A 16107-nucleotide genomic window follows, 5' to 3' on the forward strand; every position below is an offset into this window, starting at 1 on the left:
ATCCGATTGGCTGATCCAATCAGCCAATCAGATTGAGCTCGCATTCTATTGGCTGTTCCGATCAGCCAATCGGAATTCGACGGACGCCATCTTGGATGACGTCCCTTAAAGGAACCTTCATTCTTCAGTTGGACGTCGAAGGAAGAGGATGGATCTGCGCCGGAGGTCTTCAAGATCAGCCACTCGTCACTCGATGGAACAACATAGAAGATGCGGCTTGGATGAAGATGTTTGCCGGTCCGGATGTCCTCTTCTGCCCGGATAGGATGAAGATTTCTTCCCGAAGATGGACTTCTTCATTTGCCGCTTGGATCCAGACTTCAGCCCGAGGATGGACGTCACACTTCAGCCCCCCGCTTGTGGCTTAAATCAAGACTTCGGACCCTCTTCTGGACCGATTGGTGAACCCGGTGAGGTGAAGACAAGGTAGGAAGATCTTCAGGGGCTTAGTGTTAGGTTTATTTAAGGGGGGTTTGGGTTAGATTAGGGGTATGTGGGTGGTGGGTTGTAATGTTGGGGGGGTATTGTATGTTTGTTTTTTACAGGCAAAAGAGCTGAATTCTTTGGGGCATGCCCCGCAAAGGGCCCTTTTAAGGGCTGGTAAGGTAAAAGAGCTTTGAACTTTTGTAATTTAGAATAGGGTAGGGCATTTTTTTATTTTGGGGGTCTTTGTTATTTTATTAGGGGGCTTAGAGTAGGTGTAATTAGTTTAACATTGTTGTAATATTTTTCTAATGTTTGTAAATATTTTTTTATTTTTTGTAACTTAGTTCTTTTTTATTTTTTGTACTTTAGTTCGTTTATTTCATTGTATTTATTTGTAGGAATTGTATTTAATTTATTTATTGATAGTGTAGTGTTAGGTTTAATTGTAGATAATTGTAGGTATTGTATTTAATTAATTTATTGATAGTGTAGTGTTAGGTTTAATTGTAACTTAGGTTAGGATTTATTTTACAGGTAATTTTGTAATTATTTTAACTAGGTAGCTATTAAATAGTTCTTAACTATTTAATAGCTATTGTACCTGGTTAAAATAATTACAAAGTTGCCTGTAAAATAAATATTAATCCTAAAATAGCTATAATATAATTAATTTATATTGTAGCTATATTGGGGTTTATTTTACAGGTAAGTATTTAGCTTTAAATATGAATAATTTATTTAATAAGAGTTAATTTATTTCGTTAGATTTAAATTATATTTAACTTAGGGGGGTGTTAGTGTTAGGGTTAGACTTAGCTTTAGGGGTTAATCCATTTATTACAGTAACGGCGAGATTCGGTCGGCAGATTAGGGGTTAATAATTGAAGTTAGGTGTCGGCGATGTTAGGGAGGGCAGATTAGGGGTTAATACTATTTATTATAGGGTTATTGAGGCGGGAGTGAGGCGGATTAGGGGTTAATAACTTTATTATAGTAGCGGTGCGGTCCGCTAGGCAGATTAGGGGTTAATAAGTAAGTGTAGGCAGGTGGAGGCGACGTTGAGGGGGGCAGATTAGGGGTTAATAAATATAATATAGTGTTAGGGGCAGCAGATTAGGGGTACATAAGGATAACCTAGGTGGCGGTCGGCAGAATAGGGGTTAAAAAGTTTAATCGAGTGGCGGCGATGTGGGGGGACCTCGGTTTAGGGGTACATAGGTAGTTTATGGGTGTTAGTGTACTTTAGAGCACAGTAGTTAAGAGCTTTATAAACCGGCGTTAGCCCAGAAAGCTCTTAACTACTGACTTTTTTCTGCGGCTGGAGTTTTGTCGTTAGATTTCTAACGCTCACTTCAGCCACGACTCTAAATAACGGCGTTAGAAAGATCACATTGAAAAGATAGGATACGCAAATGACGTAAGGGGATCTGCGGTATGGAAAAGTCGCGGCTGGAAAGTGAGCGTTAGACCCTTTCCTGACTGACTCCAAATACCAGAGGGCGGTAAGAACCAGCGTTAGGAGCCTCTAACGCTGGTTTTCACGGCTACCGCCCAACTCTAAATCTAGGCCTTAGTATCCTTTGATTATAGTTTTATCTAGGTAAGATCAGAAGCAGCATATAACCTATGTTGGAGCTGTTTATTGTTGGCAACATATATATCCTGGTTGTCATTGGCTCACCCATGTACTCATTTTTATTAACCAGGAGTGCATTGCTGCTCTTTAAAAAAAATGATACCAAGAGAACAAAGTAATATTTGGACTATAATTAAAATGAGATTTTAGATAATTATGTTATACATAAATCATAAGAGAAGAGATATTTTTAGGTCCCTTTAAAGACGAATGCATTGATTAGTACATAGCTGGAAATAAAGAAACATTCACCATGACTATATTTGAGTAAAGTACACATTTATTTAGGGAAAATGTGGTAAATATAAGGATGAGGCGAGAGGAAGGGGAGTGGTATTCCATTTCTGAGAATCTGTAACTGACAATCTTCAATCTGTAAAACATTAAAAGAAACAAATGTGTATTTTTAAAGAAACATAATAATAAATAACTCAAAGGTCTCATTACAATACTACAAAAATACCTGAAAATAAATTTTGAATAGTTCAGTTCTCTCCAAATGGGCATTGAGTGGTTGGGGATGATAAATTACATCAGGCTCAAAGATTTCACCTGGGGGCTGTGGTGGTGGAAGTAAATCGTTCAACATCCCATGCTCCTGTGCCATGTTATGTAGATAGCAACATGACACTATGATTGTTATTGCTTTTTCAGGACTGTATTGGAGATTTCCCCCTGATCTGTCCAGGCAGCGAAAGCGCATTTTTAAAACACCAAACAGTCTTTCTATTATAGCACGTGTTCTGATATGTGCTTCATAATATCTGTATTAAAACAACAAGAAATATGATTATAATATATAATGTGAATACAAATCAAATACTAATGAGCTAACTACATTTCTGGTTTGATATTATAAATCTTTAAATCTTTTTACATATATAAATATATTTATATTCAAGCACATCTTTCAATGTATGACATAAAATAATGTTATGTATATGTCTTACTAACTATGACATAGTTAATATAAATCTTTTGAAATGATTAACATTTTATTTATTTAAACAATTACACCCCCTTAGACACATACATAAAGGATTATAAAGCAATGAAACAATAAAATGTGAAAACATTGGACACATGAAGGCATCATAATATGTACATAAACACGTACCGAGTAGATGTCCTTCAGGCATTTGATTTGTCTCAAACAATCTCCACACACTAGAATTCCTGAGGATGTAGGCATCATGGCTACTTCCTGGAAACCCTGCCATGACATTTAATATACGCATGTTTGTATCGCATATAATCTGCACATTTAAGGAGTGGAAGTGTTTCCGATTCCTAAATATTATCTCCCTGCGCACAGGGGTCTTAGGCCAATATGAGTGTAGTCAATGGCCCCAAGGACATCGGGTATGCCACCTAAAAGAAAAAAGTCCCTCTTAACATCACGCCAACCTCTGGGTGATGTGGGAAAAAAAATAATTTCTGCAATTATCATCAAGTCCATCAAGAACTTGTGAAAGATGCTTAGAAAAAGTGGACTTATGCAACCCAGTTACAATGCCCCCTGTCACCTGAAAGGATCCAGAAGCCAAAAAATGAAGTGCCCCTAGTAGTTTGGTCATTCCAGGGACAGACCTGCTTAAATAGCCATGGCTTTCCAGCCTATCTTGCTACAGGGCATATAACTGATATATTTTCTCCCTGGTGAGCCTGAAACTTTCAACCACCTGCTGCTCATTCAGGGTTTCTATATCCAGCCTCACTCTGGGGATGTCAGGCCTACGCTGTCTAACTTCAGCATTGTCAGCTTCTCTCTCACCCTGCATTTTGAAATATCTGTTCTGAGGTTAGGCTAGGTGTGGTGTTTTTTTATAGTTGTGTGTTGCTTGTTATATGTGAAACTGGTGATGGCAATGAATAACATTTGGGGGGGGGGGGGGGGGCTTATCTTCAAATCATCTAATCCTTAATTTAATTAACAGTTTGAAAGTATATACTTACTCATGACTTTTATTTTTGATATGAACTATAATTTCAACAATAGTTACATATCAGAAATTCAAAGACACTGAATGTAATTATTATATTTTTCTATTTAAATATATCAGCCTTTAACAATTAAAAGTAATTATTGAAATTATATGATTTATATAGGTCAAATATATATATATATATATATATATATATATATATATATATATATATATATATATATATATATATATATATATACACACAATTATCATACATATATACATGTAGGACAATATTATTATTAGATATAATTATATTTCTATATGTATTGAGAATATTTATAGCATCCCTGGGCAAAGGTTTCATTTTGAATAGGTAGATATATGCTTGCATATATTTTTCTATGTACATACATATTGATATGTCTATGAAAACATGGGTGCAAATATTCTTATACATAGGACCAATAAATGTAGCATATATAATATGTACATTGAAACACTCATAAATGTTTTTGTGATTTGTAATTTCAATGAGAAACAGGCCTCAAAAAGCTCCTTTTTCCTCCTTTACACCTAGTAGAGCTGGGTATAATATTTCTCAATGTATTGACAGCCTCCGGCAGTGTATTAACGCTTAGCGCTTTCATTGGAAGCCTGGTATAATTTATCAATTAATGGCTTCTATTACTTTCTATGGGACGCGAAGATCTTTTCGTCAGCTGAGGTCCGGCTGCCGATATTGAGGTATAACTCGACATTGGAAACAGTCGATAAACGATATTGCTTCCGACAGCATATTTATCGGTTTGCGAGTGCATGCAAACCTAATTACGGCTCAATGGAAGCGAGCCCTTTTCTCCAACATAGGTGTGTCCGGTCCACGGCGTCATCCTTACTTGTGGGATATTCTCTTCCCCAACAGGAAATGGCAAAGAGCCCAGCAAAGCTGGTCACATGATCCCTCCTAGGCTCCGCCTACCCCAGTCATTCTCTTTGCCGTTGTACAGGCAACATCTCCACGGAGATGGCTTAGAGTTTTTTAGTGTTTAACTGTAGTTTTTTATTATTCAATCAAGAGTTTGTTATTTTGAAATAGTGCTGGTATGTACTATTTACTCAGAAACAGAAAAGAGATGAAGATTTCTGTTTGTATGAGGAAAATGATTTTAGCAACCGTAACTAAAATCCATGGCTGTTCCACACAGGACTGTTGAGAGCAATTAACTTCAGTTGGGGGAACAGTGTGCAGTCTCTTGCTGCTTGAGGTATGACACATTCTAACAAGACGATGTAATGCTGGAAGCTGTCATTTTCCCTATGGGATCCGGTAAGCCATATTTATTACGATCGTAAATAAGGGCTTCACAAGGGCTTATTTAGACTGTAGACTTTTCTGGGCTAAATCGATTCATTATTAACACATATTTAGCCTTGAGGAATCATTTTATCTGGGTATTTTGATATAATAATATCGGCAGGCACTGTATTAGACACCTTATTTCTTAGGGGCTTTCCCAAAGCATAAGCAGAGTCTCATTTTCGCGCCGGTGTGGCGCACTTGTTTTTGAGAGGCATGGCATGCAGTCGCATGTGAGAGGAGCTCTGATACTTAGAAAAGACTTTCTGAAGGCGTCATTTGGTATCGTATTCCCCTTTGGGTTTGGTTGGGTCTCAGCAAAGCAGATACCAGGGACTGTAAAGGGGTTAAAGCTTAAAACGGCTCCGGTTCCGTTATTTTAAGGGTTAAAGCTTCCAAATTTGGTGTGCAATATTTTTAAGGCTTTAAGACACTGTGGTGAAAATTTGGTGATTTTTGAACAATTCCTTCATGTTTTTTCGCAATTGCAGTAATAAAGTGTGTTCAGTTTAAAATTTAAAGTGACAGTAACGGTTTTATTTTAAAACGTTTTTTGTACTTTCTTATCAAGTTTATGCCTGTTTAACATGTCTGAACTACCAGATAGACTGTGTTCTGAATGTGGGGAAGCCAGAATTCCTATTCATTTAAATAAATGTGATTTATGTGATAATGACAATGATGCCCAAGATGATTCCTCAAGTGAGGGGAGTAAGCATGGTACTGCATCATTCCCTCCTTCGTCTACACGAGTCTTGCCCACTCAGGAGGCCCCTAGTACATCTAGCGCGCCAATACTCCTTACTATGCAACAATTAACGGCTGTAATGGATAATTCTGTCAAAAACATTTTAGCCAAAATGAACCCTTGTCAGCGTAAGCGTGGCTGCTCTGTTTTAGTTACTGAAGAGCATGACGACGCTGATATTAATATCTCTGAAGGGCCCCTAACCCAATCTGAGGGGGCCAGGGAGGTTTTGTCTGAGGGAGAAATTACTGATTCAGGGAACATTTCTCATCAGGCTGAATCTGATGTGATTACATTTAAATTTAAGTTGGAACATCTCCGCATTTTGCTTAAGGAGGTATTATCCACTCTGGATGATTGTGAAAAGTTGGTCATCCCAGAGAAACTATGTAAAATGGACAAGTTCCTAGAGGTGCCGGGGCTCCCAGAAGCTTTTCCTATACCCAAGCGGGTGGCGGACATTGTTAATAAAGAATGGGAAAGGCCCGGTATTCCTTTCGTCCCTCCCCCCATATTTAAAAAATTGTTTCCTATGGTCGACCCCAGAAAGGACTTATGGCAGTCAGTCCCCAAGGTCGAGGGAGCGGTTTCTACTTTAAACAAACGCACCACTATACCCATAGAGGATAGTTGTGCTTTCAAAGATCCTATGGATAAAAAATTAGAAGGTTTGCTTAAAAAGATGTTTGTTCAGCAGGGTTACCTTCTACAACCCATTTCATGCATTGTCCCTGTCACTACAGCTGCATATTTCTGGTTTGATGAACTGATAAAGGTGCTCGATAGTGATTCTCCTCCTTATGAGGAGATTATGGACAGAATCAATGCTCTCAAATTGGCTAATTCTTTCACTCTAGACGCCACTTTGCAATTGGCTAGGTTAGCGGCTAAGAATTCTGGGTTTGCTATTGTGGCGCGCAGAGCGCTTTGGTTGAAATCTTGGTCGGCTGATGCGTCTTCCAAGAACAAGCTACTAAACATTCCTTTCAAGGGGAAAACGCTGTTTGGCCCTGACTTGAAAGAGATTATCTCTGATATCACTGGGGGTAAGGGCCACGCCCTTCCTCAGGATAGGCCTTTCAAGGCAAAAAATAGACCTAATTTTCGTCCCTTTCGTAAAATCGGACCAGCCCAAAGTGCTACGTCCTCTAAGCAAGAGGGTAATACTTCTCAAGCCAAGCCAGCTTGGAGACCAATGCAAGGCTGGAACAAGGGAAAGCAGGCCAAGAAACCTGTCACTGCTACCAAGACAGCATGAAATATTGGCCCCCGATCCGGGACCGGATCTGGTGGGGGGCAGACTCTCTCTCTTCGCTCAGGCTTGGGCAAGAGATGTTCTGGATCCTTGGGCGCTAGAAATAGTCTCCCAGGGTTATCTTCTGGAATTCAAGGGACTTCCCCCAAGGGGGAGGTTCCACAGGTCTCAGTTGTCTTCAGACCACATAAAAAGACAGGCGTTCTTACATTGTGTAGAAGACCTGTTAAAAATGGGAGTGATTCATCCTGTTCCATTAAGAGAACAAGGGATGGGGTTCTACTCCAATCTGTTCATAGTTCCCAAAAAAGAGGGAACGTTCAGACCAATCTTAGATCTCAAGATCTTAAACAAATTTCTCAAGGTCCCATCGTTCAAGATGGAAACCATTCGAACTATCCTTCCTTCCATCCAGGAAGGTCAATTCATGACCACGGTGGATTTAAAGGATGCGTATCTACATATTCCTATCCACAAGGAACATCATCGGTTCCTAAGGTTTGCATTCCTGGACAAACATTACCAGTTTGTGGCGCTTCCTTTCGGATTAGCCACTGCTCCAAGGATTTTCACAAAGGTACTAGGGTCCCTTCTAGCGGTGCTAAGACCAAGGGGCATTGCAGTAGTACCTTACCTGGACGACATTCTGATTCAAGCGTCGTCCCTCCCTCGAGCAAAGGCTCACACGGACATCGTCCTGGCCTTTCTCAGATCTCACGGCTGGAAAGTGAACGTGGAAAAGAGTTCTCTATCCCCGTCAACAAGGGTTCCCTTCTTGGGAACAATTATAGACTCCTCAGAAATGAGGATTTTTCTAACAGAGGCCAGAAAGACAAAACTTCTGGACTCTTGTCGGATACTTCATTCCGTTCCTCTTCCTTCCGTAGCTCAGTGCATGGAAGTGATCGGGTTGATGGTAGCGGCAATGGACATAGTTCCTTTTGCGCGCATTCATCTAAGACCATTACAACTGTGCATGCTCAGTCAGTGGAATGGGGACTATACAGACTTGTCTCCAAAGATACAAGTAAATCAGAGGACCAGAGACTCACTCCGTTGGTGGCTGTCCCTGGACAACCTGTCACGAGGGATGACATTCCGCAGACCAGAGTGGGTCATTGTCACGACCGACGCCAGTCTGATGGGCTGGGGCGCGGTCTGGGGATCCCTGAAAGCTCAGGGTCTTTGGTCTCGGGAAGAATCTCTTCTACCGATAAATATTCTGGAACTGAGAGCGATATTCAATGCTCTCAAGGCTTGGCCTCAGCTAGCGAGGACCAAGTTCATACGGTTTCAATCAGACAACATGACGACTGTTGCGTACATCAACCATCAGGGGGGAACAAGGAGTTCCCTAGCGATGGAAGAAGTGACCAAGATTATTCTATGGGCGGAGTCTCACTCCTGCCACCTGTCTGCTATCCACATCCCGGGAGTGGAAAATTGGGAAGCGGATTTTCTGAGTCGTCAGACATTGCATCCGGGGGAGTGGGAACTCCATCCGGAAATCTTTGCCCAAGTCACTCAACTATGGGGCATTCCAGACATGGATCTGATGGCCTCTCGTCAGAACTTCAAAGTTCCTTGCTACGGGTCCAGATCCAGGGATCCCAAGGCGGCTCTAGTGGATGCACTAGTAGCACCTTGGACCTTCAAACTAGCTTATGTGTTCCCGCCGTTTCCTCTCATCCCCAGGCTGGTAGCCAGGATCAATCAGGAGAGGGCGTCGGTGATCTTGATAGCTCCTGCGTGGCCACGCAGGACTTGGTATGCAGATCTGGTGAATATGTCATCGGCTCCACCTTGGAAGCTACCTTTGAGACGAGACCTTCTTGTTCAGGGTCCGTTCGAACATCCGAATCTGGTTTCACTCCAGCTGACTGCTTGGAGATTGAACGCTTGATTTTATCGAAGCGAGGTTTCTCAGATTCTGTTATCGATACTCTTGTTCAGGCCAGAAAGCCTGTAACTAGAAAGATTTACCACAAAATTTGGAAAAAATATATCTGTTGGTGTGAATCTAAAGGATTCCCTTGGGACAAGGTTAAGATTCCTAGGATTCTATCCTTCCTTCAAGAAGGATTGGAAAAAGGATTATCGGCAAGTTCCCTGAAGGGACAGATTTCTGCCTTGTCGGTGTTACTTCACAAAAAACTGGCAGCTGTGCCAGATGTTCAAGCCTTTGTTCAGGCTCTGGTTAGAATCAAGCCTGTTTACAAACCTTTGACTCCTCCTTGGAGTCTCAATTTAGTTCTTTCAGTTCTTCAGGGGGTTCCGTTTGAACCCTTACATTCCGTTGATATTAAGTTATTATCTTGGAAAGTTTTGTTTTTAGTTGCAATTTCTTCTGCTAGAAGAGTTTCAGAATTATCTGCTCTGCAGTGTTCTCCTCCTTATCTGGTGTTCCATGCAGATAAGGTGGTTTTACGTACTAAACCTGGTTTTCTTCCAAAAGTTGTTTCTAACAAAAACATTAACCAGGAGATTATCGTACCTTCTCTGTGTCCGAAACCAGTTTCAAAGAAGGAACGCTTGTTGCACAATTTGGATGTTGTTCGCGCTCTAAAATTCTATTTAGATGCTACAAAGGATTTTAGACAAACATCTTCCTTGTTTGTTGTTTATTCAGGTAAAAGGAGAGGTCAAAAAGCAACTTCTACCTCTCTCTCTTTTTGGATTAAAAGCATCATCAGATTGGCTTACGAGACTGCCGGACGGCAGCCTCCCGAAAGAATCACAGCTCATTCCACTAGGGCTGTGGCTTCCACATGGGCCTTCAAGAACGAGGCTTCTGTTGATCAGATATGTAGGGCAGCGACTTGGTCTTCACTGCACACTTTTACCAAATTTTACAAGTTTGATACTTTTGCTTCTTCTGAGGCTATTTTTGGGAGAAAGGTTTTGCAAGCCGTGGTGCCTTCCATTTAGGTGACCTGATTTGCTCCCTCCCTTCATCCGTGTCCTAAAGCTTTGGTATTGGTTCCCACAAGTAAGGATGACGCCGTGGACCGGACACACCGATGTTGGAGAAAACAGAATTTATGTTTACCTGATAAATTTCTTTCTCCAACGGTGTGTCCGGTCCACGGCCCGCCCTGGTTTTTTAATCAGGTCTGATAATTTATTTTCTTTAACTACAGTCACCACGGTACCATATGGTTTCTCCTATGCTATTATTCCTCCTTAACGTCGGTCGAATGACTGGGGTAGGCGGAGCCTAGGAGGGATCATGTGACCAGCTTTGCTGGGCTCTTTGCCATTTCCTGTTGGGGAAGAGAATATCCCACAAGTAAGGATGACGCCGTGGACCGGACACACCGTTGGAGAAAGAAATTTATCAGGTAAACATAAATTCTGTTTTTTGTCGCAAGTAACTTGCGCCAGTCTTGTGTCCACGGAAAGTGTCAATAAAGAGTAGTTTATGCAAATTAGGTTAACACGTGTAAAAACGAACTCGGAATTCAAATAAAAATGTGACACATAATTACGATATTCAAATTCATATATAAACCCATGCGCAGCCACCATTTTTTTCAGTGTGTTTGGATTGTTCGTTGCTACACTGGAGTGGAGGATTAGTCAGAGTAGAGAGAGAGAGAGAGGCACAAACAGAGGAGTTAGTTAGGTCACATTGTTGTTGAGTAAGCTTGTACACTTACACATATTCTTACATATTGCACACATTGCATACATACATATACAAATACACCACACTTTTTTTTCTAACACCTCACACATATTTTATTTGAATTTTACAGTGTGATAGGCTGAGTGTTTGGTTGTGATTGTGTGTGATTTAACTGTGAGTGTGTGATTTAGTTTGAGGATGGCAGGGAGAGGTAGGGAGGAGGGGAGGAGCGAAGAGGAGTGGCAGGGAGAGGAGTATTGGAGAGGACAGGAGAAGCAGTGGGGTCCCCGTCAGGGAGTAAGTGGAGTGGGGAGAGGGAGAATCAGAAGGGATGATGGTAGGGAAGATGTCAGAGAGCCCCAGAGAGTAGGCACATCCAGGAGAGGGACAGAGGGTACACATGGGGACAAAAGGGGGGAGGAGGGAGAGGATAGGGAGGAACCCAGACCAGGGACATCGCAGGGAAGAAGCTAAGTGGCCATGGAGGATGAGAGGCTGAGATGTCCCAACTTCTCATTTGCGGAAAATGTTGCCCTTGTCCAGGCCATCATGGACAATTACAGTGCCCTCTTCTGGCAGGAGAAGGGCAAAGGCATTGCCAAAAAGAGAAAAACGGCATGGTTGGCGGTAGAGGATGCCGTCAACAGTGTGGCTCCACAGAGGAGGACTGTTGAGGGCCTGAAAAAGTGCTGGAATGACTGCAAGAGACGGGTCAAAGAAAAGATGGGGCAGTAAGCTATGCACCAGAAGGGAACAGGCGGTGGTCCATCCCTGGATATAGAGTATAATACCTAGCAGGAGATGATACACAGGTCCCTGAGTATCACAGCAGTCCATAGACTTCCAGGGGCTTGTGACTCAGGGGCTGCAACCACAGCACAGCATGCTGGTAAGTAACATCCAACACACCAGTATTATATGTATTTGAGATATAGCATCCTTTAATATAACGCATTCATGTACACAATGAGGAGCATGGTATTTGGCGTACTAACAAAAACATCTACAATTATACTTGACATTACTGCTACTTAACAAAATGCAATTCATGATATGAGGTGGAATAGTGCAATACTAACATGTCTCAGAGTAACACAGACCACAAGCCACATGTAATTGTATGCCCACATGGACATATATCTTACTGTACTAATCCCTCTCATCCTTTGACTCCTCCACAGAACCTCCTGTCACGAGGATGCAAACATCCATGCCACTGCCACCACCACCACCAGTCTTAAGGCAACCGCTAGAACAGTAGGCTCTCAGGCATGAGCATGGTTGGATGGCTTCAGTTGTGGACCCAGGAGTGATGCCGCCATTGACATATGACCCCTGGCAAGATTCATGGCCAGAGGAATATCCTTCCTTTTGCTTTGAGGGGGAGCCAAGACAGCCACAAAGGGTCCATGTATTTACCCCCCCACACACACACAACACAATCTCATGTCAGTCATGTATTTTACCCACAGACTATGTCACAAGAAGTGCCAATTGGAGAGGCTGAGTGGTCACACACTGATCATCAGTGGGACTATCAATCAACCATGAGAGCTCCCCCATCCTCATCCATGGGACGACCTCCCTCATCCATGGGACGATCTCCCCCATCCCCATCCATGGGATGATCTCCCCCATCCTCATCCATGGGACGATCTCCCCCATCCTCATCCATGGGACGATCTCCCCCATCCTCATCCATGGGATGACCTCCCCCATCCTCATCCATTGGACGAGCTCCACCATCCTCATCCATGAGATGACCTCTCCAATCCTCATCCATTGGACGAGCTCCACCATCTGCAGATGGAAATATATCCGAAACTACAGCTGCACCTCAAGTACAAGCAGGTGCAGCTGAACCTGCCCCACAAGCACAAGCAGATGCAGCTGAACCTGCCCCACAAGCACAAGCAGCTGCAGCTGAACCTGCCCCACAAGCAGATGCAGCTGAACTTGCCCCACAAGCACAATCAGATGCAGCTGAACCTGCCCCACAAGCAGATGCAGCTGAACCTGCCTCACAAGCACAAGCAGATGCAGGTGAACATGCCCCACAAGCAACTAGAAGGCCTGTTGTTCGAGAGCCTGTGGATGCATTGTATTCTCCCCTGGGTGAGGAATATATTGCACTCCAGAGGAGGCTCATAACAAGCACTGAGAGCATACAAAGAGGTCAAGAGAGGTTCTTCAGGAGGCAAGAGAGGATACAACAATGTAGCATAGAGTTGCAGAGGGACATGGCAGCATTGTTAAGTGCAAGTGTTCAGAACCTGTCACAGATTATGCAAATTCTGTCTGATATGCAGATGCAAATGGACAATAGATGGAGATAACAAAATCAACTTTTGGGTGTGTTGGTTGAGCACTTTACACACCAGCAGGACACTGCCTCCATCCTATCATCTGTGGCCAGCACCCCAGCAGAAACTTTAGAATCTTCTAAAACCAGGAAAACAAGGAAATCCACTACAGGCACCTCCGCTCCCTCATCCAAGAAGCCCAAAATAAATCAATATTATTATAGTTCACCATAAACCTTGTCCTCTGTTATTTACCATGTCATTGTCATACACATTCATGTAAGGTGTGTTTTATTACACTAGTATTTTTAAAACATATAATATGACCTGTGTGGAAATGGCAATAACAAGTAATATTATCATGTGTATGACATATTCTTGTACTATAACTCACATCCACAATAGTTGTTTATGAAGGGTACTTATAGTAATATTCACTTCTAAGATGTAAATCAATGTATCTCACATCCAATATAAATTGACACATGGGTATATATAATACTGATGTTACCGATAGGTGTGCATTATCAGGTGTTTTAAGGCTGCAGGTGAGAGGTTGTGTTTGTGATTTGTTTTACACAATTGCAAAGAGGCGGCCTTCAAGGTCTTAGAAATTATCATATGAGCGATCCTAGGTTTATCTTTCAACTAAGAATACCAAGAGAACAAAGCAAAATTGGTGTTCGAATTAAATAAGAAAGTTGTTTGAAATGACATGCCCTATTTGAAACAAGAAGGTTTTCTTTGGACTTGACTGCCCCATTATATATTGTAGCATCAATGCCAAGCTATGTTAACAGTAGAATAAATTACACTCCCAATGGGTTCTAAAGAGATAAAGGTAATACAATTATGATTGCCCATTGTTCTCTCCAAGTATTGGTGATTGTTTTAAGAAGAAATATAAAGTAAATAAGCAAGTATATGTACACAATGTGATAAAGTAATGAGATCTGATTATACCTACAAGCTCCATGCATTTGATTAGGTTGTGGCTTCAAAATACAAAATCAGCTATTTCAAATACACAAATAAAGCTTAAAAAAACAAATCTCATAGTATACTGTCCCTATAACCCCTTAATGACCACAGCACTTTTCCATTTTCTGTCTGTTTGGGACCAAGGCTATTTTTACATTTCTGCGGTGTTTGTGTTTAGCTGTAATTTTCCCCTTTCTCATTTAATGTACCCACACATATTATATACCGTTTTTCTCGCCATTAAATGGACTTTCAAAATATACCATTATTTTCATCATATCTTATAATGTACTATAAAAAAATTATAAAATATGAGGAAAAAATTGAAAAAAACACACTTTTTCTAACTTTGACCCCCAATATCTGTTTCACATCTACAACCACCAAAAAAAACATATGCTAAATAGTTTCTAAATTTTGTCCTGAGTTTAGAAATACCCAATGTTTACATGTTCTTTGCTTTTTTTGCAAGTTATAGGGCCATAAATACAAGTAGCACTTTGCTATTTCCAAACCACTTTTTTTCAAAATTAGCGATAGTTACATTGGGACACTGATATCTTTCAGGAATCCCTGAATATCCATTGACATGTATATATTTTTTTTTAGAAGACATCCCAAAGTATTGATCTAGGCCCATTTTGGTATATTTCATGCCACCATTTCACCGCCAAATGCGATCAAATAAAAAACATTGTTCACTTTTTCACAATTTTTTTCACAAACTTTAGGTTTCTCACTGAAATTATTTACAAACAACTTATGCAATTATAGCATAAATGGTTGTAAATGCTTCTCTGGGATCCCCTTTGTTCATAAATAGCAGACATATATGGCTTTGGCTTTGCTTTTTACTAATTAGAAGGCTGCTAAATGCGACTGCGCACCACACGTGTATTATGCCCAGCAGTGAAGGGGTTAATTAGGGAGCATGTAGGGAGCTTCTAGGGTTAATTTTAGCTTCAGTGTAGTTTAGTAGACAACCCCAAGTATTGATCTAGGCCCATTTTGGTATATTTCATGCCACCATTTCACCGCCAAATGCAATCAAATTAAAAAAAACGCAAAGTTTTTCACAATTTTAGGTTTCTCACTGAAATTATTTACAAACAGCTTGTGTAATTATGGCACAAATGGTTGTAAATGCTTCTCTGGGATCCCCTTTGTTCAGAAATAACAGATATATATGACTTTGGCGTTGCTTTTTGGTAATTAGAAGGCCGCAAAGTGCTGCTGCGCATCACACGTGTATTATGGCTAGCAGTGAAGGGGTTAATTAGGTAGTTTGTAGGGAGCTTGCAGGGTTAATTTTAGCTTTAGTGTAGAGATCAGCCTCCCACCTGACACATCAGACCCCTGATCCCTCCCAAACCGCTCCCTTCCCTCCCCCACACCACAATTGTCCCCGCCATCTTAAGTACTGGCAGAAAGTCTGCTAGTACTAAAATAAAAGTTTTTTGTTTTTTTTTTTTAAATAAAAGTTTTTTTTAGCATATTTACATATGCTACTTTGAAGGATCCCCCCCCCCAAAACAGCTCTCTAACCCTCCCCCTCTGCCTTATTGGGGGCCATCTTGGGTACTGGCAGCTGTCTGCCAGTACCCAGTTTGCAAGAGATGTTTTTTTTTTTGTTTTTTTTTTATCTTCTTTTTCTGTAGTGTAGCTTCCCCCCCACACAGACCAATCCCCCACCCCCTGACTGATGTAGTTTTATATAAATATTGTCTACTTTTTTAAAACTTTTAATACTTTATTTTTCTGTAGTGGAGCGGTTCCCACCCGCTCCCTCCCCGTGCATGTGCGCGCCCCCGCTCACCCCCGCCCACGATCCCGCCCCCCTCC

At 41.4% G+C, this 16107-nt stretch overlaps 1 protein-coding gene across 1 annotated transcript; it reads right to left on the reverse strand.

Annotated features, from left to right (window-relative positions):
* Positions 1-2324: 2324 nt before the first annotated feature.
* LOC128659624 (putative nuclease HARBI1) lies at positions 2325-2781 on the reverse strand. Its single transcript, XM_053713207.1, has 2 exons — positions 2526-2781; positions 2325-2435 (listed from the first exon to the last, which is right to left on the reverse strand). The coding sequence occupies exons 1-2, from the start codon at positions 2763-2765 to the stop codon at positions 2343-2345; spliced, it is 333 nt and encodes a 110-aa protein (XP_053569182.1). The 5' UTR covers positions 2766-2781; the 3' UTR covers positions 2325-2342.
* Positions 2782-16107: the final 13326 nt, after the last annotated feature.

Source organism: Bombina bombina, chromosome 5 (genome assembly GCF_027579735.1).
Source record: "Bombina bombina isolate aBomBom1 chromosome 5, aBomBom1.pri, whole genome shotgun sequence".
NCBI lineage: Eukaryota > Metazoa > Chordata > Amphibia > Anura > Bombinatoridae > Bombina > Bombina bombina.